At 41.8% G+C, this 26,972-nt stretch overlaps 2 protein-coding genes across 5 annotated transcripts in view; one reads left to right on the top strand and one right to left on the bottom strand.

Moving 5' to 3' along the window:
* The first annotated feature begins 4,493 nt into the window (after nt 1–4,493).
* Nucleotides 4,494–10,067, top strand: MRPL16 (mitochondrial ribosomal protein L16). Its single transcript, XM_063095931.1, has 4 exons — nt 4,494–4,709; nt 5,047–5,112; nt 6,837–6,985; nt 8,712–10,067. The coding sequence occupies exons 1-4, from the start codon at nt 4,655–4,657 to the stop codon at nt 9,195–9,197; spliced, it is 756 nt and encodes a 251-aa protein (XP_062952001.1). The 5' UTR covers nt 4,494–4,654; the 3' UTR covers nt 9,198–10,067.
* Nucleotides 10,068–10,156: 89 nt separating this feature from the next.
* STX3 (syntaxin 3) overlaps nt 10,157–26,972 on the bottom strand; it is a 54,708-nt gene continuing 37,892 nt past the window's right edge. Inside the window, exons 3-11 of one of the 4 annotated variants that reach the window (XM_063095930.1) lie at nt 26,531–26,630; nt 24,875–24,949; nt 23,741–23,808; nt 21,603–21,711; nt 20,695–20,768; nt 20,372–20,506; nt 18,479–18,589; nt 16,839–16,952; nt 14,300–14,360 (exon numbers count right to left, since the gene is read on the bottom strand). In XM_063095930.1, coding sequence (XP_062952000.1) covers nt 16,869–16,952; nt 18,479–18,589; nt 20,372–20,506; nt 20,695–20,768; nt 21,603–21,711; nt 23,741–23,808; nt 24,875–24,949; nt 26,531–26,630 — 756 coding nt within the window. In that variant the 3' untranslated portion in view covers nt 14,300–14,360; nt 16,839–16,868. Of the gene's footprint in view, nt 11,486–12,019; nt 12,103–13,459; nt 14,361–16,838; nt 16,953–18,478; nt 18,590–20,371; nt 20,507–20,694; nt 20,769–21,602; nt 21,712–23,740; nt 23,809–24,874; nt 24,950–26,530; nt 26,631–26,972 lie in introns of those variants that run through there. The other 3 variants (XM_063095929.1, XR_010023437.1, XM_063095928.1) reach the window with 3 other exon arrangements.

Below are 26,972 nucleotides of genomic sequence, written 5' to 3'. Positions count from 1 at the left end.
TTTTAATATCCAGTTATAAACATAACATTGGAAGCTGTTTTCGACCTTTCATATTGGCAAAGCTCTAAAAGAATTATAATATCCTTCCTCAGCAAGGGTGTTGATAAAAAGGCACTTTGATATATTGCTGGTGGAGGCCAATTTTGCACAATGGCATGATGTCAAAAGATTTAAAATGAGCATTACCTTTGATTCAGTAAATTCTCTTTTGAGGATTGGCCCAAAAGAAACATCAGAACAGTACCAAAAGGGTATATATACGGATGTTCGTTGCAGCATGGTCTATAATAACAGTTTTGTAAGTAAGTCGACCATGCAACAATAGAGATTCATCCATTATGGTGAACCCATTCATACGAATACCATGGATATAATCTGTGAATGCCAAGACAAAACGAGAACATGAGTTGGCATTGTTCCCTCTTCTTGGTCAGACAAGGAGTTGATCCATTCTTCGTGCCTGTTGACTTAATAAAAGAGAACAGTCGGAAATAGCTCTTGTAAAATTTTAGTAACTCCTCAAGTTGAAATTGAATCTGATTTACCTTTAAAGCCCTGGAATATGTGTAGATGCATTAATTTTTCTCAGAGCAATAAGGTAGATGTTCAACAGATGTTTCTTGAGTAAACGAACACCTTCATGGAAATCTCAGCTCCGTGCAATGATCTTAACATTTCTGTGCCCCATTTCCACCATTATTATCTATGAAATAGGACTCTAATAAAATAATCTATGTCTATATTAAGGTCCTCTGTAAACGGTAAATGACTCCAATATATTAATTATTAATATTGTATTAGAGAACATCAGATTTTGTTCTGGCAAAACCTGATGGTACCATTGCCCTTTTAGAAATGCTCTAAACCTTATAGAAGCTAAATTGATGAGGAAACTAATACTGACAAGTTCCTTGAGAAATTCTGTGGTCTTCCCAGAGCGAGGAAGTTTCATGGTGATTTATTACATTGTGAAATTATTATTAGAATCGAACATGCCAAAGTGTGTGTGTGTGTGTGTGTGTGTGTGTGCGCGCGCACACGCTATTAACATCAACAACCAGACCTTGCTACAGGTTTCTGTTATCTCTTGATTTTAAATAAGAAAGATTAAAGACTGAGGTGCTAACATTTTTTATACAGATGCAAAAAATTACAAATCCCAGAGGATGTAGGCCCAGCTAACGCAGAAATAATGCTTTGCACCTATATTCTAATTTTTAAAATTTTCAAACTGCTCACCAAGCACTAGTTCTCCAACTTTGTTAGGCATTAGAATCACCCATGGGGCTAGTTAACAAAAAGAAATTCCTGAACTCCACCTTCAGAAATTCTGATTTAAGAAGTCAGATTTTTACATTTTTTTAATGAGTGTTTCCAGAGAGTCTGAGGCAGGGGGTTTGAAGACCAACTTTTGGGAGATTTTAGCAAATCTATTACAGTAAAAGTAAGAATATCAACATTCTTATACCTATTTTGCATCATACTAGCTGTGTGGCTAATCATTTAATCTCTGAACCTGAGTTTCCTACAAATAACTACCATTGAAAGATTAGAAGGGACATATAAATAAAGAGCTCTGAGAAATTAAAGAAAGGAAAAATCATTTTCAGTAGGCAGAGAGGATGGCCAGGAAAGACCTCAGGTCCCTCCCACAATCTTTCACAGCCCTTTATTTACACTTTTCTATCTCAACATTAGCTACTTGTATTCTCACCATATTGTCTCTACATAAATATAAATTCTTAAAGAACAGGATCATTGTTTTTTCATCTTGTATCCTCCATTGTACCTAACACAACTCTAGCAAAGAACAATAGATATTATTATAGTTACTAGTTAAATGGGGAACTTTGGGTTTATTTTTTGGTCTTTTTTTAAACTTTACTTTTTTATTATTTTTGATTAACAAATCATACTTGTACACATTTATGGGTGCTATGTGATGTTTTGATATACACACATACAATGTAGAATGATTAAATCAAACTAACTGAAATATCCATCATCTACTAACTTGTCATTTTTTATGGTGAGACACTTGAAATTATTAGACTATAGTCACCCTGTTGTGCAATAGATCTGAAAATCTAGTCCACCTGTATATCTGAAACTTTGACCCTATTATCAACAATTCCCTATTCCTTCCTTCCCCTCTCCCTCTCCACCAACCTATGGTAACCATCATTCTACTCTCTACTTCTATGAGTTCAATATTTTTAGATTCCACACATAAGCAAGATCATGTAGTATTTGTCTTTCTGTGACTGGCTTATTTCACTTGCAAATGACAGAATCCCCCCCCCCCTTTAAGGCTGAATAGTATCCTACTACTCCGTTTACCCATTGATGGACAATTAGCTTGATTCCATACCTTGGCAATTCCAAATAATTCTGCAGTGAACATAAGTATGCAGATATACTTCAACATATTGATTTCACTTCTTCTGGATAGGATTACATGATCATATAGTAGTTCTATTTTTAGTTTTTTGAGGAAACTTCATACCATTTTCCATAACTAATGTGTTAATCTACATAACTGTACTAATTTACATTCTCACCAACAATGTACAAGAGTTCCCTCTTCTCTGCATCCTCACCAACACTTGTTTCTTTTGCTGTGCAAAAGGTTTTTAGTTTGCTGCCATTGTCTATTTTTGCTTTTGTTGCCAGTGCTTTCAGGATTATAGCCGAAAAATCATTGCCAAGACCAATGTCATGGAGATTTTCCCTTATTTTTCTTCTAGTGGTTTTACAGTTTCAGGTCTATATAATTAATTTTGAGTATATTTTCGTATATGGTGTCAGACAAAGGTCGAGTCTCATTCTTCTGCATGTGAATATCCAGTTTTCTCAACACCATTTATTGAAGAATCTGTCTTTTCCCCATTGTGTATTTTTCACATCTTTGTCAAAAATCATTTGACCATAGAAGTCTGGGTTTGTTTCTGGACTTTCTATCCCATCCATTGGTCGATATGTCTCTTTTTATGCCAGTACCACGCTGTTTTGATAACAATTGCTTTATAATACGTTTTGTAATCAGGGAGTGGGATGTCTCTGGCTTTGTTCTTTTTGCTCAGGATTGTTTGGCTATTTAAGGCCTTTTGTGGTTCCATATGAATTTGAGGATTGCTTTTTTACATTTCTGAGAAAAATGACATTAGTATTTTGAAGAGATTGCACTAAATCTGTAGATTGCATTTTTTTAAAATTCTTTTAAAATAAACGATGAAAGTTTTAGGGCACCTAAAGACTTAGAAACCAATCAGAGGGCTGGACCGTGGCTCACTCGAGAGAGTGCGGTGCTGATAACACGAAGGCCACGGGTTCAGATCCTATATAGGGATGGCCAGTTAGCTCACTGGCTGAGCATGGTGCTGACAACACCAAGCCAAGGGTTAAATTAAGATCCCCTTACCGTTCATCTTTTTTTAAAAAAGAAAAGAAACCAATCAGAGTTGATTTTACTGCTGCTTTATTTTTCACCCAGAACAACATTACACAATATTCAGCTTGAGATTTTTTAATGCATGAGCACATCTGGATCTCCCACTTTGGTGGAGGGGAAGGGGAAGTGCAGAAGAGCTGCCCAGAATCTGACACTGGCTGGGGGCAGTGGGGAGTGTTTACGCCTTAACTTTTTTAGAACTGCTCTTGGGACAGAAATGACAGTCCATTAACTCTTCTGAGGCAAATTCAGTGTGTAGATAATCAAGAAGTCATAAAATTGTGAACAGAGAAAGCTCTTCCAGTAGCTCTGCAAGCATTACAGGTTTTACTTGTTGACATCTGTGAAATTATTCCCTGGGAAAGGCCACACACAGTTTTGGTGTGATTTAAATACAAACAAACATCAGTCTCAGTTTGCTAATCCCATTGTGTCCTAGAAACTCGGAAAAAGATCCTCTCTCATTCTAATTAGAACGATTCAAGTCCATAAAAATGGTTTTCCCAACATACTCCCAGAATAATTATACATTATTTCATTCTAACTTGCTATCAGCTTATAATACTGTCCATTCACTGGGGTCTCTGGGGTCACACAGACTGTGCTCAAAATCTGGCTGTGCTGTTATCCTGTTGTGTGACCCTGTGAAAGTTAAATTCTTTGGCCTTTGGGATGGAATCTGAAAAATAAGTATAATGACTTACCTCACGGATTTGTTAGGATGACTAAACACAAAGAGGTACTGAATCAATGTCTGAAACACTGCAAGCGCCCCATTAATGCTAAGCCAATGAAGACTCACAGGTATTTTCCTAATGTCTTGAGTGGCCCCCCAGAGAAGGATGTCATGTACTGAACGGTAAGGGACCAACTTCCTAAAGGAACCCCGGGCTTTAACAGCGTTGTACTCCGCCCAGAAAACTCCCCGCCCTCCCGCCCTCGGTGAAGACCTGGCTTGGCTCTGTCGATCGCGCCGTTGACCCGCAGTCACCAGCGCCGGAACTGATGCGCCGAGGCTCCGGTTTCTTCCGCTTCCGACGGGACTTTGTGCGGCGTGGACGGCGTGAGCACGATTTCCGGCCCGGCTGAGCGGCGTCCTGAGCGGGTTCCGGCGTGGGTCAGGAGCGCCGCTCTCTCCCGGGCTGGAGGAAAGCGCCCTAGTCGCGGTAGTGGGGACCCCAGCGCGGCCGGGCGCGCGTGACCATGTGGAGGCTGCTCGCTCGCGCCAGTGCGCCGATCCTGCGGGTGCCCTTGTCAGGTCAGAAGTCCCCTTTGGTGCCTAAAGACTTGCCCTCTTTCCCTTCCCCACCCTCCGATGCTACCCAAAGAAGTGTCTGGATAAGTTTGCTGAAGCATTGGTTAGGGGCTGCGCTATCCCGCAACCTCCACCTCCACTGGAGGGAGTCACAGAAGGGTCACAGCCTCCTCCGGGAGGTGCCCAGAGACCCCGGCTGGCCTCTTTGGGGGCCTGGTCCTGTGAGCCCAGTTAGTGGAACCCGTGTCCTACACTTCAGTCAGGAGTAAGTGCCTTTAGCCCAGGTTGTACCAGCCCCGGCCTTGTCGCCTTGATCTTTTAATTTGATTTATCTTCGTAGATTCTTGGGCGGCCCTGCCCGCCAGTGCTGGCCTAAAGACGCTACTCCCGGTGCCAACTTTTGAAGGTGAGAGCTTATCTGTCATTTTCCTCTAAGTCTTTTCTCTGATGGAACCCAGCAGAGGGTAGAAGACATAGGAGTGTTCTTGTGCTTCCTGTCCCCATTCACTCATTCAATAAACATGAACTGAGGACATACTATATTGCCAAGCAGTGTTCTAAGCACCAGAGATAAATCGACGAACAAAAGGAACCAAAAAGAGTCCCTGCTCTCAGGGAGTAAATGTCTAATGGGATAGCTCCCCTACTGCTTACCACTGATGTATAAGCGATGGTCCACTCAGCCAGGGCTGACTACCTCCAATTTGAACCTTTTGATGTTCTCTCCATATATATGCAGTCATTGAACAATATTATGTGAAAAGTATTGGCTTCTTAAATATAAACCGTTAAGGTAAGTCACAATTTTGTAAATCTAATGTATCATTCTTTTTTTTTATTATACTGGAAACCTCAAAAAAAGTGACAGGGGCCTGGATATTTGACGGTCTTATCTTCTACACATAATCGTTAAACTACTATGTGCCCTGGAAGTACTTGTTGACTTGTAAGCAAGACAAAACATTACTAAGTGTCTCTGTAGCTGCATATACAAGGGTACTTCAAAAAGTTCATGGAGAAATGGAATTGAAAGATAATACAAATCTTTCCATGAACTTTTTGAAGACCCCCTCATAGAAGCTGAGGGGTAGTTTCTGTAACTGACGTAATAATTTGGTAATTCCTTGAAGTCTCCTGTTTTATATTTGTGTCCACCATAGAGCCATGCTTGATTCACTATAGAAATTGTGTACATGACTTACAAGTTAATTTTTTTTTCTAAATTGTTAAGTAAAGGTGATACAGAAAATGTCACATGTCTGGCCTGAAGTTGTGCCACCTGCCATGACCTGGCACTGTTGTTGCACATTGTAGGATCTGTGCAGGTCCCAGCATGCAAAGCCCCTGCATATATAAAATACAGAGCATTGATCAAAGGATTCCTAGGTTGTTAAGTTTCCCAGCAGGAATGTGGCAGAACTAAACCTAGGTATTTTCATGTACAATGTAGTACAATAGTATTCTTTCCTCTACCCTCATTAACATCCAGGGAAGGAGTATTTTTTTAAAAAGGTGTCATGCAGTCTGATTTTGCTGTTTTGACTGGATGCCCTAGATAAAATTATAAAATGTCTGTAGGCCTCAGGTTCCTCTTATATAAATGGAAATTAAAAATACTGCCTACCTAATGTTTTATTTCTTGATCTCGGTACTAGTGATACATTTGTGTGTTCGTGTATTCACTTTCTGATAGTTCACTGAGTTGTGTATTTTTTTATTTGGCGCATGGATTTATGTGTGTTAAACTTTAAAAAGTTCAAAATTTTAGAAAAGGAAGCCTTAAAAAATACCAAGACTATAAAGTTGTTGTAAATATTAAATGAAATAATGATTTCCAAACAGTCCTTGTTATAGTGTTGAGCACAGGTAGGCATTTAATAAATGCATTTTGGTTTGAAGGTTAAAATTTTGCTATCTTCAAAGGTTTAGAAACATTTGCATTAACCATTGTCATAGTCAAAACATTAGTCACTAAAAGCATCCACAAGCAGAATGTGACACATCTTTGAAATTATTATTCAGTGGTAACCTGAAGACTTTCACCTGATTGTCACAAATCTTTATAGGAGGAAAATAGATCCTTTGAGATGTGTAGCTTTACTTATTCTTGGTTGCCTGTGCTCCTTTTAGGTATTTCCATTCCTGAAAAGTACAAGCTTAAATTTGTTGAAAGAGTACCACTTGTGCCAAAAACAAGAAGAGAACCTAAAAACTTGAAGGATATACGTGGACTTTCCACTGAAGCTACTGAGTTCACAGAAGGCAATTTTGCAATCTTGGTGAGTTCAGCATCAAGCAGCTACAGGATGGAAGCTGGGGATTAACAAAATCTCATACTCTCTGAGTTAATTCCAGTCTCTTCCTCCACAGTTTTTTTATTAGAACTGCCACCAGTTGTTCTTTAAACTGATGTGCACAGAGTCTACTGGCTACCCAGTAAACATTTAAGTCATTATCTTTTTTTTTTTTTTTTAATGTAGGATGAAAATAATGTAAAAGTAAGAAAGTGAGAGAAGGAAGAAGCTACCTCACTTGCCCCATAATCACACCATGAGATCTTTGGAAACTATTGCTAAAAACTAAAACTGTCCACCACTTAGGGTGTGGGACAGTTGTTTTCTCAGTTTTGAGTGACTTCCATGAAGACTTCAGTAGCTACACAAACAGGTGTGCAGCAGGGCTTATTTTCCATCAGGCAGCCCCAGTGATGTTTTAAAGTCTTCTTCCCACAGTCTGCGTAATCAGCCCCTGCTGACCTCGCAGAACCTCGTGCCCTCTCCCCGTTCCTCACTCCACTCCAGCCACACTGGCTTCTACTCAAACACACCGAGCCTTTTGCTATGTCAGGGACTTCACATACACCATTCCTCTGCCTGGAACACCCCTCTCTTTTCCCATGGCTAGTTCTTATTATTTCTGGCCTCTACTTTATTTTATTATTATTAATTTTTGGTTATGAATATTCATGAGGTACAAAGCTGATTGTCACCACTCATGCCCAAGATGTGATGGCCAGATCCATACTGGCAGTATGCCCGTTATCACAAACTGTGATTATACCCCGTGTCCCCCACCCAGTTATCCCCGTCCTCCCTCCCCATCCCCCTTCCCCCACTCCACTTTGTATCCCTAGGTATGTTCTCTCCCTCTTCAAGTCCAACACACCACTGTGGTCTTTCTTTCCTTCCTTCTTTCTCTCTTACCTCTCACTTAGGAGAGAAAACATGAGGTATTTATCCCTCTGTGCTTTGTTTATTTCACTCAACATAAGTTTCTCCAAACTGATCCATGTTGTTGCAAATGGGAGAATTTCATTCTTTTTTATGGCAGAGTAAGTAGTATTCTATGGTGTATATATACACCACATTTTCCTTATCCAGTCGTCCATCAATGGACGTTTAGTTTGGTTCCATGTCTTGGCTATTGTGATCAGAGCTGTGATGAACATGGGAGTGCAGGTATCCCTTCAACATGATCATTTCCATTCCTTTGGGTATATACTCAGAAGTGGGATTGCTGGATCATATGGAAGATCTATCTGTAGCTGTTTAAGAAACCTCCATACTGTTTCCCATAGTAGTTGTACTAATTTACAGCCACACCAACAGTGTAGAAGTGTTCCTTTCTCTCCACATCTTTGCCAGTATTTGGTATTCTTCTTTTTTAATTATAGCCAGTCTAACTGGGATGAGGTGATATCTCAACATGGTTTTAGTTTGCATTTCCCTGATGACTAGTGATGTTGAGCATTTTTTCATGTGCCTGTTGGCCTCAGCTTTAAATGTCACCTCCTCAAGGAGGCCTTCCCTGGCTCTCCAATGACGTGGGTCTACCCTTGCTCTCCTTTCTTACTATACCATAGTCTTTTCCTCCGTGGTACTTATTAGAACTTATATTTTTATTTTAATGTGTATTGTTGAAGCCACTATAAAAGAAGAGATATAAAAGAACCTATATAAAATATCTAAGACCTCATGTGTTTCTAATTCTCCCATTCACTTTTAGGCACTGGGTGGTGGTTACCTCCGTTGGGGCCATTTTGAAATGATGCGCCTGACGATCAATCGCTCCATGGACCCCAAGACCATGTTTGCTATATGGCGAGTACCAGCCCCTTTCAAGCCCATCACCCGCAAGGGTATTGGGCAGCGCATGGGGGGAGGCAAAGGTGCCATTGATCACTATGTGACACCTGTGAAGGCTGGCCGCCTCTTAGTAGAGATGGGTGGGCATTGTGAATTCAAAGAGGTACAAGGTTTCTTGAACCAGGTTGCCCACAAGTTACCCTTCCCAGCAAAGGCTGTGAGCCGTGAGACTCTAGAGAAGATGCGGAAAGATCAAGAGGAAAGAGAACATAACAACCAAAACCCCTGGACCTTTGAGCGCATAGCCACCGCCAACATGCTGGGCATTCGGAAAGTACTGAGCCCATATGACTTGACCCAGAAGGGGCGGTATTGGGGCAAGTTCTTCATGCCCGAACGTGTGTAGAGTGTAAGAAATAAATGTACAGAGGCTATGGAGAGAAGGAATCTGCATTTTTATCCCCCTTGGCTTTCCCTTGAAGTCTTTGGATAGTTCTTCTTATGTCAAAACTAAGAGCATAGGAGTAGATTTGTTGATTTTTTTAAAATCAGCACATTATATTTATATTATATAAAGTTTGAGCATAACTTGAGGAAATAAGTTCTCATCAGTCATTCTTAATCCCTTAAAAGATTAGTATAAGGCCTGATGGATTGTGAAGAGCTCTTGGTTCTCCTGGGTTGTAAGATGAATTTCTTCAGGGATGAAGCAAATGTTTGCATCCCTCACCTATGATGTAAGCCTGACTTAATGTCTATACTGCCTTTTATATGTACATACTTCAGGAGCTAGTTTCTATGACATTTTACTGGTTACAAACACAAACATTTCTGGAATAACAAAGAAAAAAACAATGCATATAGGTTAATTGATTCAACAGATATTTATTAATGCCCAGCTATCCATCTTCTCTCAATTTTGGAAGGGGGAATGTTGGACAGTATGGCAAGAAACATACCTTTGACTTTTTAGGAAAAGGAACTGATAACAAAAGTTGAAATTGTGTGGCCCTTCCTAGGTGTGAAATTCTCCAAAGAACGAGGGTGTTTGGCTCTATCTTTACGTTCCTGCAAGATCTAGTACAGTGCCATGTAGCATCCAAATTATTACTGCTGGATGAATGAGGGCCCCATATGATTCAAATCTCCATGGTTCTAGCTCCCTGTTTACCTTTAAGAAGATTAATCTATTTTCAGAGATAGTAGAATTTCTATCCCCTATTTAAACTAAAGGAAACACAAATTGATAGAAATATTAAACCATTTGCTTTTTAAAGTGGTCAAAATGTCATTTTTTTTAATCAGCATACTGATCAAAATGTTGTTTTTTTATCCCACTTTCTTAAAAAATAAGATTTCCAGCAAAGAAAATAAGAATATATTTTCAAAAGTACAAGCTTACCTAAACAGTTCTGTTGTCTTCAAATGTTGGGTACTGTGATTTTCAGTGTTTTAGTGAACCTTTTGAAATTAATTACTACATAAATAATTTGTATTAGAACTCATATTACATAGCAGTTTTAAAGCCGAACACAACTGAACCTTGAATTGGGGACAGTATTTGGAACAGTTTCTTATATGTACATTGCTGGCCAGCAGTTTCAGCTGGCAGCACAAGTCAGGAAGAAGTGAAGTCAGTGATAACCTCTTTCACCTTTGTCACCTAACAACTTCATCTGTTCTTTGTTATGGTTCATTGAGTGTGGTACTGAGTGGCTGCTGGTTGGGAGTTCAGTCATAACGTAAACCCGTTTCTTTTGTTTTGGGTCTGTATTTAGTCACTGAACCACAATCCTGGGGCCAGCTGTCCACTCCACAGAGTGAGAGTCTATTGACAGAAAGACCTCCGCTATCAGAGAAAAAGCACATGGAAAAACACTTTAAAGTATATGTTGTGGTAAGGAGGGAGCCTGTTGTAGTGTTTTTGTGTAAGGAGATTAGCCCATTCCCAGGCGGCTTTACACAGCCTCTGATAGGAACAAACCATGTTCCCACTGATGCCTTAAAGAGTTTGAGTCAAATCCAAGGACCTGTGCATGAGTGAAATCAGAGTTTAATTATAGGTAATTAAGTCAACAGATATTTGAGCACCTGTAAGTGGCAGGCACTGTGCTAAGCAGTAGGGGCACAGCAGTGAGCAAAGCAGGCTTGGTGTCTATCTTTAGATACTCTTCACTTTTAAGACCACTATTGGACCCTAAGAAGGAAGCAGACGTAGGGGTGGTCGAAGGTGAGACCTAGAAGAACCTGAGGGGCAGAAGTAACAGTGCCCTGATCCTGATCAACTCACAGCACTTAAAACGAGATCCTGTTGAATTGGGTGTGCTACGATATCTGCCTCTTCACAGCCATACCGACGGTGCAGGCTCTAAGTTTTAATTCCTAAACAGGTCCCCGTTATGCTTTTTTCTCTACCCTGCAGTACCTTCCTTTAAACCATCTGCCTAACTAGCTATACGTTACTGTACTCCCTGTTCCTTCACCCCTGCTCCCTACCCAAAGCCATATTTTCATATGAATTTTCATAAGCTTGTTCTCCCTTTGCGTAACTTGTACAAGTGGTTGATTGACGCCCTTTGTCATAAGAAGTTTCATAATGGAAAGAGTAGTTGAGAAGTCTGCAGTGGAGAAGTGATGCCACCACAGAGGTGGAAGGAGGAGTAGAAATGCCAGTCAAGGATCCATCCGTGAGGGCTGAAAGAGATAACAGGAGAATGGAAGAAAAAAGTCATAGATTATATAGCCTGGTGTTTGTGGCCCGGATCACTAAGTCCCTCTTCTGCAGGAGTAAGGGACTACTCACAAGGCTGCGTTATCTTGTCTTAACAATGGAGGGAAGAAATTTAATTTGAGTTTACTGTGTGGACCTCTTCCAAAGAATTCAGAGTGAATCTAATACAAGAACTAATTCTTGCTCCTTTTGCCATTCCAAGATACCAAGGCTAAGATTTGCAGCAGGAATCAACATCCATAACCTGTACAAGGCATTCTCCTACCAGACCTGGTTATAGGACAAATTGCCACCTTCTTTTTTCCCCCTGTCCTCCCCAGAACTACCTGCCGCCAACTCATTTTTCTCTCTCAGAAACATACCTTTCCTTAGTTTTCTCTATCTATTCCAGCTCTTAATCCCACCCACATTAGGGCACCTGGTGACAAAGAATGCCCCCAGGACACAAGAGATTCAAGTAAGTGAAAGCAGCCTGACCCTCCCCACAGATGGCTCACCTTGCTCAGGCAAATATGCCCCCAATGGTAGAAGCTAAGATGACCACAAGGATAACACAGCAGATCATGATCATGATCTTCTTCTGCTCATCCAGACAAGGAAAGAAAAAGTATGAGAAACAACATGAGAAACAACGTCACTGTGCAGACAGTTCTGAAGGAAGGGAGACAGAAGTGCATCTGGATACGGAAGAGGGTATGAAGGAAACGGGAACGCCAGAAGGAAAAAGGAGATGGATCTGGCTTCTAGAATCCAGAATGTTAATAGAAATGTTATTCCCAGGTGAAAGACTCAAAAATTAGAGCAACTGGAATCTCAGAGGACATTTTAGTATGTTGTTGTGCCTTCTACATAACATCACAACAGATCTCCCCCATTTCCTCCTAGAGCCAGATACTCAGTGAGTGAACCAAATTATTTTGAGGGAAGTACCTCAAATCTGAAACTCAAATACAGTTACACTACAATTTGGGGGAGTTAAACCATTTCAAAAATTTGAACTTTTGAACCTCATCTAGTCCAGCATATGACTTAAAATGATTTTTAACCCCATGCCAAAACCTGAACAAAAATCACCACGTGGTGGCACCAAATCACTATGTATTTTGCAGGGAGCTACAGCCAGAACTGTTTCACAATCAATATAGAGTCATTTATTTTTAAGTTAGCAATAAAATAATCAAGTTTACATTAAAAAAAAAAAAATACAAACAACAACAAAAAAAACCCTTCACATGTTATATTCCAAACTATAAGCCCCAGGCCTCCATCTCAGAGGAGAGCAAAGGCTCGTGATTAGAGTTTGTCTCCCCTTGTTGCTGGAGCCAATCCACTGTTGGACATCATAGCCATGGGCAACAGGGCATCTCCTTGGCTCTGTCTGAGTGTGGGGTGATGACTGAGATTAAGTAGTCTTTGCAAAGGAAGCTAAAGTGTAGTGCTTAGATTAGAATGCTCATCCTATCCTAGAAAGCATAGAAAGCATTAAAGTCAAAGCTGAAATATACCTGGTACCCAAAATCAGGAGGACTGGCAGAGACCAGCAGGGAATCTAAGGAGCTTACTACTGACTTAGCAGTCACTACACTTGAAGATTTCCTGGCTGTTGCTTCCTCCATGATAAGAATTGGGAGAGGCAAAGAGCCTGTCAAGCCACCCCGTAGCAAGAAGACCCACTCTGTAGTCTCCAGTCTACCCTGACTCTTCCCTGGAGACAGGACATCCTATAGGTCACATGAATAATATCAGATTGCTGTGGGATGTTCTCAGGACAAGCCTAGAGTAGGCAGCAGGTGGGGAGAGGTGTCAAAACATTAAGCAGAAAAACCTAACGGGGATCACCTTAGTCCTTGCTCTAAAGAGCTCATTTGATTTTCCCAGTACTCATCCAGAAAACAAGTTTCTTGATGACATGGGAAGATCATATTTCTATGGTGATTCATTTGCAGGTAAGCAAGTGTCCTTTACCTAATTTTTAGCCTAGCTCAATGTTATTTTTTATTTTTTTGAGGTCATAAAATCTTCCATTTCCAGTTTCCTCCTTCCTGAGAGACACACATATATGTACATACATCTCACACACACAATTATAAAAATACACCTGGAACATGAGTGACTAAATACTCACATCAGTCTCATGAAACATTTCCAGAGCCTGGGACTCTAGCACCTTATCCCTGGCCCAATTTAAAATCCCTGGTTATTTTTGGCCTCGAGGCAGTGGCTTTACAAAGCATCACCCTTTAACAGTGAATAGCCAGTTTCTAAGACTCAGACATGGCAACAAATATTCCATACCCTCAGCATTTACAAATGATAATCTCAGATGACTGCATCATCTTTGTCCCTCCTTGAGTAAACACATCTGCCAGTCTTGTGTTTTCAGGACATAGGGACAACAAACTAAGCACTGGCATCCTGCCAGATACAAGACTCAGATACAAACCTTACTACTGCTAAACTAAGAAGAATCCCTCCGCTTTGTTAAAGATACCCCCCTAAAAAAATACATTGCAATTTCTAGGAGAAGAATATTCCATGAGGTAGAAAATACAGCACCTTAGGAGGGTCTCACATGGGCCTTCCAAGGTGCAAGGCATTTGACACACGCAGTCCAGGAGGGAAAGTACTTCAGAGCTGGGGGCAGGAGAAGGTTGTGAGGAGAACTCAGAGTTGCATCAAGTAGACTGGACTCCTCTGGGGCTAGGTTGTTTGCTGAGTCAGGTCCAAGGATGGTTACAAAACAAGGAACGGGTCCCACTCGCTCTCAGGAAGGCCATCCAAACTTTGTTCCCATCTGAAGACAAGGGTGGCCATGCCAGGCTGGAGTGAAATCAGGTTCTAAGGGAGGCAGGGAAAGGAGGAGCTGATCAGCGTATAGGATGATGGTGAAAAGCAACAGCAGGAATCAGCCACTAACACAGAAGGTGGAGAAGAGAGATCAGAAATAACTGCAAAAAAAAACAATGGGAATGTCGGCACTACACCTGAAAAGTCCTATAGACAAACCCAAGACAGCACTTGGAATTAAACATCCCACTGTACCCAGAACTGAAAGCCCTATTATGAGAGTAAAAAAATAGAAAAAGCTCCAGGCCTTGATACACCTTCACTCAGGCCCCCACACATGCATGGAAGGACTTGTCGGTGGGAGGCAGAGTCACGGGTGAAAACACCTGTTCTCTGCAGGGCCCACAGCAGCACCTCTCTTGAATGCAAACTTCAGAATATTTCTGGTGCTGAAATCTCCATGAACCACCGCACCCTTCTCTTAGAAGGCAGAAGAGCACAATGAAAAGCAATGGAAAAGTTCAGAGGTCATATTATGGCTACTCCACTTTACAAGCTATATAGGCTTGGGCAAGTTTCTTAAGTTTGCTACGCTTCAGTGAGGTTCCCCATCTGTAAAATGGGGATAATGATATTATCCTAGAGCAGCAGCTGGCACAGAACTGGAGAGTATAAACACAGGTTGTCTTCCTTCTCTTCTGTTCAGAGACCAGAAGGAAGGGAGGGCGACTCCAGACCTACGTAACAATCATCCCTGACTTTGGCAGGGAGAACAGAATCAACTATATCAAGCACCTTAACATCTGTTCAGCAACTTAGCATCTTATAGGTCAGTTTAGTCAACTAAGAAGAATATATTAATTAGTTTCCTCATCTTTGAGGAGTCACATCCTCAAAAATGACTTATTTACATTCTGAATTTCTAGAATTAGGAATGGTAAGGGGCACCATGAATTTACAAGACATCTTATTTTAACTTTTTCTAATGAGAGAACAGTTAAGAGTCAGAACAAAACTCAAACATTACAAGCAAAAAAAAAAACCTCATCATGTACTAGATTCTAAATGCCAGAAAAAAGAGGGAAAAAAAAACCCCAAAACCAATGAATTGCCAATGAGGCTGATCACCTCATTGCTGCTGCTCTCTCAAGGCAAAGTTGAATGTTTAGTCCTACAATAAGCAGACTTTCAGACCCTCTTGTCACATGGAAGGAGGAGGAAGAAAGAAGAGACGCATTGAGGCAAAAATAAAGCATCAGCTCTGGGAATCAACATGGAAGTACATATAAAAGCTTAAAAATGTTTATCTCTGTTACCTCTGCAGTCCAACTTATATGAATTTATAATAAACAGAAAATAAAAATGGGAAAAATATTATATAAGGTTAGTCAGACTATTAGTTATGGCAACACAATAGTCACATAAACTTTGAACACTGGGGAAATGTAAAATATTTAAGAGTATACCCATAATCTCATGTTGAAAAGTAAATTTACAAAGACATTTTAGAGATGGGCAATGACGCTTATGATTTTGTGACTTGGTACAAAACTATGGATAATATAATCTGAACTATTTAAAACTATATCTGAGTGTTTGAATATGTCACAAGGTTATCAGCAATAATTTATTTTCATTTTTTCTGTATTTTACAGGTCTTTTAAAAAAACAATATATTCTATATTTTATTCAGAAAAATATTTTAAAAGTCACAAAAGTCTTAATAGTCCCAGTAACCAGATCATTCTTGTCTTGCTAACTGCTATTAAACCTGATTCAGTGGTCAGCTCTATCCTTTTTAACAAGTTTTAAGGAAAATTAAGAGCCTAATTTTAAAGTCACTATCGTCTAAGGTTCTCTAGACTTTGCAGACAATGAAAAATAGCTGCCAGTTTTACAAGAAGCCAAGATGTAGTGAACTTGGCCCTGTTACTTCTTTTTAAGACTAAGTTTCTTTATTTGTAAAATGTGCATAATACTATCTCCTAAAGCTATTGTGAGCATTCAATGATATGTGTATAAGGTATTTAGTACACCTTATACACATATCATTGTATAATGTTATAGCTAACATTTTTGAGTATTGAGTTGTGCCAGATCATCCAAGATCCAACAAGTTAGCCGCAAACAAAACTCTACAGACCCAAATCCCAATTCAAAGCTTCATTTACATTGAAAAAGATATGGAAAGCATAGTCCAATGTCCATGAAAGCCAGTAAGAATTCAGAAGACAGACCCTTAGATCCAAGACATATATTGTACCCAACTTAGGGGTGTGCTTCTTTGGTAAAGGGAGTTAAAGTGGGGAGCACAGGATCAGAACACCAGGAGACCTGACCCACGTACTGCAGCCAGAACCTGAGAATAGAATTTTAGGGTGATGGAAGAATCCACAGGCTACCCAAAGTATTAGAAAGCTCAGTGTGTCTAAGGACAGTCATAGAGAAAAGAAGTGGAATTTGAAATTCGAGGCCAATTTCCTCATGAAGAGCCAGTCCAGAGGTCCCCAAGAACCATCATTTACTTACATTTCAGTGCAGCAGCCTCTCAGGCCACTCTTATTTCAGCCCAACAGCAAGTCCAATAATCAACGCTAAAATGCCCAGCAACACAACTACTACCACAATGATAATTATCAATTTCTGGAGAGAGGAATAAGACAAACAAAAACAAATCATTATTACAAACAACCAAAAAAAATAATGACTCATCCAAAACCCAACCCCTTTCACCTCTACACAGAAAGCATCTTATTGATCCAAATAAGATGACTCCATCTCTATATTAAGACATTCTTTCCAGATATTTTACATTTCTTAAATTACTTCTTGGCCAGCAATGCCAGCAGATGGAAATATGGAGCTTCTATCAGCTCTCAGCTCACACTGCAGTCCTGACAGACATAACAGAGCCACTATCTTGGAGCTCCACAGAGCAACTGGCCAAGTAACTAATTCATCCTTTTCAAAAAAGGAAAAATTCAATAAAGTGACCAATTTTTCCTTTTCAAGAGAGAGTGCAAAGACATTTTTGACACAGTGCTAATTTCCAACTCTGTCCATCTGTCCCCTAAAGTACACTCCTACCTGTCAGACCCAATACACTGATTGGGGCATCAAAAAGTATGACCCAGCCTGGATTCATCATGTAAAATAACTTCCCAGCTCCCTAAAACCCTGCATAAGCAATAGGTAAAGTTAGAAGAAAAAAAACAGAACTGAAGAACAAAAATATCAGAGCCCAAGAGAAACAGTCAAAGAAGAGCAGTCTAAAAGGCAGAAGCCACCAGAGCTGGACACCCACAGTCAGTGAGTAGAGAAGCTCAGAAGTCCTCAAGCAACAGCACCAGAAGGGTGGGTAAAGTCAATGGTGTAGTAGAAAGAGCATGACTGGCATCTGAATTTGAATCCCAGCTCCTCTGCTTACTAGGTGGCCTGAAGCCAATTACTTAACCTTTGACGCTAAACTGACTCATTTACAAAGTAGAAATAATAGCTACTCCCTAAGATACGAGATAATATTTACATAGCAGTTAGCACAGGGCTCGGTATAAGGCAGAGGGAAAGGCAGGGGGCGGGCAGGGGCAGGGCTTGGCCTACTGGTGTGGAAGTCAATGAAGAGTGTTTCTGAAGAACAAAGGAGTCAAGTGTCACATCTGAGATGTTCATGAGCTGTACCCAGGAGAAGACTAGCAGAACACCTGCACCATATGTCCACCTACAGAACTGCCTTTCAAGTGTGGGTTCTTGGGTAGAGATCACGTGAGCCAGATCCATGCAAGGCACACCTGGGAAGGAAGGACGGGCAGCTAGTCTCTAGGAGGGGCTGAGGTAGGGGGTTGGATGAGGCCAGTACAGGGAGGAAAGGCATGGGCTCAAGGACACAGCAGGGATGACGAGAGAGAAGCCAGTAAGACCAGCTGACACGAAGGTGCTCACCCTCCGGGCTTCACTCTGATACTTGACAGCCTTTTTGGTATCTGTCACAGCCCTCTCCACGAAGCCCACTGACTGGTCCATGTTGTTCTCAATACGGTCAATCATGGCTCCCTTTCCCCGGATGCAAGAGGTGGTGGCAGCGGAAACAATGATAGGGAAAGAAGAGAAAAAGGGCAAGAGACAGCGTACAAAATGGACTCTCTTCTCTGAAGGCAACAGGAGAGTCTCACCTTCCGGGCCTGACCCTGGTATTTCACGGCTCTTTTGGTTTCATCTCGTGCCTTCTCCACATGGTCCACTGTGTGCATGACATTCAACTCTATATTATCTAACATCTCACCCTGCAAAGAACAGACACTAGTCACACTCAAGAACAGTCCTAGCTAATGTGGGGAAGGGATTCTCCTCTAATAATCTTCAGTGCCAAGACGAGCATCCAGAAATCTTGAAGGAAAGCCTTCTACCGGGCACTTTCACATTTTCCATGTGATTACTTGTGACTTCCCAGTCCTTTGTGGTGGCCACTCATTCAAGAAACATTCATTGAATTACTTCTCTGTGACTGGCTCTGTGTTGGGCATCCGGAGCATACTGTCTAAATGCCTGGTAACTACATATAAATATACTCAGAGGTATCCCCCTTCCCACCTTTTCATGTTTTTACTTAAGCACATGGGGAGGACCCAAAATAAGAATATCTCATGTTATTAGGGCATCACCGGGATGCTGGCCTCTTCCTGGTCATTCAGACCTGAACCAAGTTCATTCAGCCTGAACTGAGTTTGTTCACTACTGTAGAATAATTCCTGGCACACAGTAGGTGTTCAGTAGGTATCTAAGGTTGGAAACATTTGCTTTCTCTAAGAGATATTCCCAGGCCCCTTAATGACAGACTCTGGGTTTACCCAAGCTATTTGGGTATATCTTCCCCTCCGGACAGTGTCTCTAAATAAAATTCCCAACCATTTTCTAGCTATTACTTCCTGACAGGGAAGTTTATTCACTCCAATTAACTCCTACACATCTTAGGATGGGAATTCCCCTTACCTACCCAAAACTTCCTCAACAAACCCCATCACTTTATGGCAGTCTATAAACAGAGCAAGGCACTTACCATCACTTGAATTTCAAGCCAGTTCCTCGGCAAGGCAGTGTGGGGGGAAAAAGAAGAGTGGGGTGGAGGGACTTGAGGGATGGTCTCAAAGGCCAGAAAGGGTTGGGGGAAAGGCACTAGGCCCTGAGCAAGGAGCTAATGTCAAAAAACAGTCAAGCAGTGCTCCGTCTTCAAATAGGTTTTACAGTCTGTCTAATGAGGAAGCAGTTTTCGGTCCTATCCAGGTGGCAGAGCAGGTGGAAGTTCAGGATAATAGTAGCACAGCACTATGACACTGTGGCATATTTAACTATCGTAAGAACTAGGAACCATCTGGCTATGTGAAACTAACACTACATGCAGGCAATATAGAATTCCATCCCTGAGCAAGTATGCCTGGGGACAAAGCAAGCTGTCAACTAAGCACCATAAGTGTTGCAAGTTTTTCTGTAAATATTATTTTACTATTCCTTCATTCCTGTTGTCTACTACTGTTCCTTAGCAAAGAGTGCCAAGATTTTTAGAAACACACAAAAGAAAAACAAAAATGGAAAAAAATTAAAACCTCTATTAAACCTAAGTTTTCACCGTGAACTAGAGAAAAGATCAAATGTTTTCAATGTCATCAGTGAAACAGTTCATATTAGGTAACTGTTTTAAGGCATCATCATTATAAGTCCATATCTTTAAAAAAAAAAAAAGAAGAAGAAGAAGAAAAGATTGATACTGAGGCTGGGGCGAGAGGAGGATACTAGATACTTGACAGAGCAGATTACACCATGTTATGAACTAGAAATGACTATGAGGCCAAAGTAACAGGCAAGAATGACAAGGCTGCAATTGCCCAAAGTGTCAGCTTTGATACGAAGGCATGTCTCCCTGGGATACTGGCATTCTGTTATTCCATCATGCAAATTCCCAGTGATCCTCCCACCCAGCTCAACTGGCCTCCAGTATTCCCTTCCTCACTGTTCTCAGGAAACCTTCAGCTTCTCTCACTTCCCCCTCCCCGTGACTCACTGCCGGTTACCTGATTCTCCACCAGCATGGCAATGTCCATAAACATGTCGTGAAGCTCCTTGATGCTGCTCTCCAGCCTCACAATGTCCTTATGCCGTCCCTCAATCTCACTGAGGGCTTGCTTGGAAATCTGGGAGTCAATGATCTACAACAGACCACACACCCAGGCCATCAGCCATCCTGTAATACAGGCCGCCCCTGCCGCACACAGCCTCACATGCTCCCGCGGATCTTCTTGCCTCCCCCCGCCCCAACCTGCTAGACCAGGCAAAACTCCTCAGCAGCCTCCCTTCTCACGAGAGGGGCGTGCTGCTCCAGCACCCAAGTCCTCACCCCAGAAGTAAAGATGGCAGGGTTGCCACTCTCTAACATCTCCTCCAGTTCCTCGTCCGTTGTCTTTTTGCCAGCTTTATAACAAAAGTAGAGCATCAAATATAAAATCAAAGCACAACATCATTTGAAAAGTTCCCTGAAAAGTAGGAATATGGTGACTTCACTATAAGGACCATGGCCTTTACAACACTCCCCTGATAGCCTCCTGACTTATCTTTCCTATTTCTCTCTAATCCAATTATCATTATCAGCAATTACCTACCTAAAGCCTGATTACATTACTTCCCATCTCAGAATATTTATTAGTCCCATTTACTATGCCACGGAATCCCTCAATCCATCTTAACCTCACACTGCTTCTCCAAACACACCATTTTCCCACACCCTGGCCAACCTGCCACTACTAAACAGATTTGCTTTTTCTTGATTACGTCCTTGCTTACACTGTTCTTCCCACTGGAAGCACATTCTACCCAGCAGGGCCCTGCCTTTCACATTACCAAATTTCTAAAGGGCATGTCTTTATTTACTTATTCCTCACCACACCTTTTATTTCATAACTAGCACCACATCTTTTATTTCATAAATGTGCTTTGCTGTCAGACAGCAAAAAGATGTAAAGTGCCCACAGGACAGCATTGTTTAGCAGTGTTTCCCCTCTATGTATGAGGAAATGTTGGATCCCATAGGAATAAAATTACTTAGACCTGATAAACATTGTGCCACATTCAGCCTAAGATACAGCATTCAGGATGTGCTATTACATCTGTCCTGGGCTTGGGCACCAAATATGACGCAGAAGCCGCAAGCAAGGTTGCTGCTGGTTCTCCCTAGGTCTCACAACCTGAGATAGACAACCACAGGGCAGGAAGGGGTGGAGGGGCTCACACCAAACCGCAAACACATACTGATTTCCAGCTGCCGCTGGATTCGCCCTTTGCTGCGTTCACGGAAATCCACCTGAGCCTCGTTGTATTTGGTCATCACCTCCACAAATTTCCGGGAGAGGACAGAATGCTGTGGAAACAATGTAAAATGCAGTAAGCCCCAGGAGGTGGGGGAGGGGGAAAGTTCATAACTGATATAGAGCACTTCCCCCGTCCCACATAGTCTAGCCTACAACAGCACTGGTCTTGGAATCAAAAGACCAGGTGTAAGACGATGGTGTCCTAGCTTTGCGCCATTGGGGTAGTCCACTGCCCTTTCCAAAGCATGGTATCAGTATCTGTTTACCTGCCCTGCTAGCCTCATATGGTAAGGTAATTGTGAGGCCAAAGGAGATAATTCTGTGAATCTGAACCCTGCACCACAAGGACTAGTAGCATTTTTCTGGCACAACCCTTGGCTCACTTTCAAAAGCTGTCAGACTCCGCTCCCACATGTAATACCTGCCAATCCTTGAGTTCTTACCCTAACTGATCTCCCCAATTTTTCTTGCTTACAACTAGATGTATTCTTTCAACAGCCCTGGATGCCTAAGCTTGAACCTTCATAATAATTCTTATTCCTTGCCCACCTCTCAGCATCAAGCCCTACTGGTTTCTTCTCTGCAGAATCGCTAATATTTATACTTTTTCCAAACCTACTACACCATCATACAAATTCAGACCAAAATCTTTGCAAAAACCTACCTAGGGACCTACCAGCTTCTCGCCTGTTCCCCACTTATATCCAGCTTTCAAATAGCCACCAGAACATCCTCCTAATATATTGCAGCCTGAAGCAAATGCTTACAGGCTACTAGACCAGATCCTAATTCCCTAGACAGGTATTTAAAGATCTGTGGAATCTGGCTCTATATCATCTGCCTACCAAAAATACAGCATCCTCTATCCCACAACAATCTTTTTTCTCCAAATAGGCTGTTCTCTTCATATCTGCCCTTCACTGTGGAATATACTAAAAAGCATATGTACTTCACAGGTCCTGGTTTTCCAAAGCCTTGCAGTTTCAAATATTGACCTTGCAGAGAACTGGAAATTTCCCTCAGGCTATAAGTCTCTGTTGCAAGATAAGGATTGTGGCACAGCACGTTGATGGCTCAAGGACAGACTAGTTACTGATTGTTATGTAAAGATACTGAGAAATTGCTATAGGAAGGAATGTTTGCTAAGATCAAACTGTTGTTGATAGGACCACTTAATTGCCTTACTGGAATGTCATCTGGCTTATTTCACTGAAAGTTACCAGCCTATATTGTTAAACTATAACCCCACCTTTGTTCTCTTCCTGTAACTTCCTGGTCTGGAAAATAAATGCAGGAAGAGAACCCCAATTCGGCATTAATTTCCCAAGAAAGGGATGGCTCTTATTTGAGCATTCCCAAAGGGAGATTAACCACTTTGGGGCCTCTCACTGCTCAGAAGAGATGGACTTTGAGTAATCCTTTCATCTCTGTCACCCAGGGGAAGTGGGGTAACAAATCCGTGGGGGGCGAAGCAATGCAAAGCAACACTTCACTCCCACCCCACCATCACTATCACCACCACCACTGCTTACCACACACACACACACACACACACACACACGCACGCACGCACACACACACGCACACACACACAAACATGCACGCGCACACACACACACGCACACATACAAACATGCACACATGCCCCACTTCTGCCCCCATGCCTCTTTGAGAGGAGAAACTGTGCTTCCTGAGCCTGTCCATGTTGGTACTCTTGACCATCCAAGGCCCAGGCTCCTCTGGCTCCCCCAACTTCTTCCTGAGATCTTTCAATGCTGAGAGCACCATGCATTTGATTATGTCTTCTATTAGAGAAAGGAAGTATGAAAGAGGAGCCCAAAGGGCTGGACTTATACTCTGGTTTCTCTTCAGATCGCATAAATCTTTCGCCTTTTACCAAAGGGCTGGACTTGACCCTTACTTCAACCTGGATGGTTCCCCTTTATCAGTTCTTCAAACTGAGTTCCAAATAAGAATATTATTTAAAAAATAAAAATTAGAAAAAAATAGACTCTACAGCTAAGAAAAAAAAAGTTAAAAGACTGAACTAGATGATCATCAGACCAGGGGAAGTGTTACCTGGGATTTTCGAATCCGAAGGTCTGCGGAAGACCGGACGTCATCTTCTTCAATATGCCTCTCCATGCCTGGAGAGGAGAGGAAGGTTATTTTTGCAACACATCTGCTCTTCCTTCCACGTAACACACTGTCCAGTACAAACTTTCTCACTTATCCCCACACACCCAGCCCCTGGAGATGTTAACAACAGGTGGGTGCAATCTCAGAGGATCATCTCACAGGGCAGCCACCGGACGTGCATTCCACAGCCTAGACTGTTACTAGATCTCAGCATAATGGTTGACTACGTGGGTCTTGGCTCAAACCCTTGCCCTGCCACTTCCTAGGTGTATGACTTTGGGAAAGCCACTTAACCTCTCTTAATGTTCCTGTTCTCTCATCTGTAAAACAGAATAAATAACAGTACCTCTTTCACAATACTGATGTGAGGATTAAATGAAGTGCTTAGCACAGTGGCAAGCACACTATTACTATGATTAGTGGATGCTGCAACTAATAATCTCCCTCCATCCGAATGAAAACAGGCATTGCAATTTGTTTTTTGGGAAGAAATGATAAGTTGGGTTGAACAATGCTGCTTCTAGTCTCTGACCAACAGCATGCATTCACCAAATACACCAGGCAAGAATGCAAACAAGCCATGGAACTACATAAACCTTTTGGGCCCCCAGGAGAAGTGAATGATGAACCACGCTCTGAAGTGTGTATGTGTTGGGTGGGGGAATGCAACAGGAGGGTGATATACCTAGCCCACCTAGCAACGTCTGTAGACTGAATAATATAACTTGCATCTATGTATCTCTAAAATTACTATTCTTATGTATGTAGGTACTGGAAAAAGAGAACAAGTAAGAGAAAAGTTGAGGGACCAAGTCACAAAATCATTCAGTAGCTGAAAGTACATTTTAATTCTCATTGCCTAACTTCAATTCTGGACTCTTGCACTATAGTCAGGATTCAAGAAAAGGTAGATTTCTGGAGCTACAATAGGTCATTCCAGGGACAGTGCCCAAACCACAAGCAAAGATGGAACAAGTGGTGTCACTTTCATCCAGATGAGTTTCAGTTCAGAAGATTTGGACCCTGAGGGGGGTGAGACAGATGGTGGTGGGGACTGGCTTGCTCCATTCTTACTCTTCAGTTTGTTCCGGACATTGTTGGCCCTTTTCTTGATCTCAGTCGTGAGCTGCTCTAGGTCTTCCTTGGTTTCTGGGTAAACAAAGACAGGTAGAATCAGTCAGAAAAGAGAACACTAACTGCTTTGTGAGCTACAACAATCAACAGAGGAGGAGCTTACTCAAGCACCCAATGGCCAAAGCAGTATTTATTCCAATGCGCTCCCCAGAACCTGTCATTAGAATCTCAAAGAGCTTATTTTTAAAAGGCATTTTCCAGACACTGCATCCCAGACCTAGAGAATAAAAACACCCAGGGTTGGAGCCCTAGAATCTGCCTTTTTAACAAGACTTCCCAAGTAATTCTCCCCCATGCAAAATGTTGAGAAACTTGCTTTTAGAGGAAAAAAATCTCACTTCAGCTTAGAAGGTAGAAGAGGGTTCTGTGGGACTTCTGAGGAAAAGAGATTTCAAGCAAGGTTCATCAACTTAGAATGAAGTTTATGATATACCAACTGCATGCCCAAAGCTGTTCTACTGCTCATACATATACAGAGCAAAATAAGTATCAGCTACAACCATCTATTCAAAAAGCATCCTCCAGCACCTACCACCAGCTTGGAAATGAGCTAGAAACTTAGGAATCAGAGAGAAGATACAGATTCTGCCTTCAAGGTGTTCAGAGTCTAATGGGGGACATAAATCAGCAGTTCTAATATACAGTGTGGAGTGCAGTACAAGTTCTGGTCATGATGTGCACAGGGAGGTTACAAAAGGCCCCCAAGCACAGCCTGGAAGGATCTGGAAAAGCTTCTAAAACCAGAGATAGACTGAGCCTCAAAGAAGAACTAAGCGTTAACCAGGTAGGGAAGGAGACTAACAGCTCAGGGAGAAGAAACAATATGTAAAAGGTATGAGGCAACAAGAAGAATTTGGGGAAAAGCCAGAGTTTCGTCTGGCTAAAGTATAAGCAGCAAGGGGAGAAGGCAGGAGACATGGGTGGAGAAGAAGGCATGTGACCAAGATCATCCCCATATGTTCTGCTAAAATGTTCCTACTTTAATCCTTAAGTAGTAGAGAGCCATGGAGAAAAGTAAAGAGTGGAATGGCAAAATCAGCTAGTTCCCTATTCTTAAGAAACCAAAAATATAGCCCTAAACCGTACCCTAAAAATATGGAACAATTAGGGGGAAAGAGTTTGCCTCAGTAGTAAAAACTACTGCTGTAAAAAATGGGAGTTTAGGGACAGAAGGGATTCCTGTGAACTTGAACCATCTTGGAACACATCACAGGAAAAAAATAAAAATGACCTTGATCTGATAGGATTTGGGAAAAGCATTTCAGGCAGGGGAAATGGTACAAGCAAAGGTTCAGAGATGGGACAGAGCACAGGGCATGAGAGAAGCATAAGAGTCACTGCCAGGCACGGGAGCAACTGGCTGGGAATAGAGGAAAGTTTGGCTCAGTGGTTCAAGTGGGACCATGCGAAGAGCTGACTGTGACTGGGCAGTGGGAGCTCAGTAGAGTGAAGGAGGCAGGAAATGCTATGAGGTATACATTAGTGCAATGGAATGTGTACAGTCCCTGCTGCTCACCAGGAAGAGGAAAACACAACTGGCTCAGCCCCAGTGCAAAGGGTCATCGATGGGTGACTCAGCTCTTAGTAAACACTCACTTGGATCTGGAATTGGTGCAGAGAGAATAATACTGTAGAGTTTCTTAGCCTCCTCCACATGCTCTGAGATCTTGTCAATGTTCAGCCGAGTTTCCTCAATCTATAATCAGAAAGACAATAACCTTCATCACCAAAGAGGAAGAATATGTCCACGGGTTAAGATAAATGCTTAGCAGAGCTCCTGGTGAAAGCTGCTTACTTCTGGTTTTGTGGAAGATGATGACTTAAAGGTCTTCAGAGGCCCAGTGAGTACCCCTTCCATAGTCAGATAATCTCAAAAAAGCAGTCGTTAAAAATCCATACTCATTGATCCCTGAGAGGAATACATTCTCCCATCTTGGTTGGAAGGATTCACACCAGAGTCAAGAAAAGCCAGGAAAACCCATGAAATGTAATCTGAGGAAAGGATCAGCCAACTTTATCAGTCAGACCCTTTACCCCC

Source organism: Cynocephalus volans, chromosome 4 (genome assembly GCF_027409185.1).
Source record: "Cynocephalus volans isolate mCynVol1 chromosome 4, mCynVol1.pri, whole genome shotgun sequence".
NCBI lineage: Eukaryota > Metazoa > Chordata > Mammalia > Dermoptera > Cynocephalidae > Cynocephalus > Cynocephalus volans.
This window is presented reverse-complemented; position numbering and strand designations above follow the sequence as displayed.

Excerpts from the sequence above, each read along its gene's own strand:
- MRPL16 (XM_063095931.1), top strand. The coding sequence starts at position 4,655 with ATGTGGAGGCTGCTCGCTCGCGCCAGTGCGCCGATCCTGCGGGTGCCC. Across the intron at positions 4,710-5,046 it reads CCTGCGGGTGCCCTTGTCAG|ATTCTTGGGCGGCCCTGCCC; the intron begins GTCAGAAGTCCC and ends TTATCTTCGTAG. Across the intron at positions 6,986-8,711 it reads AAGGCAATTTTGCAATCTTG|GCACTGGGTGGTGGTTACCT; the intron begins GTGAGTTCAGCA and ends ATTCACTTTTAG.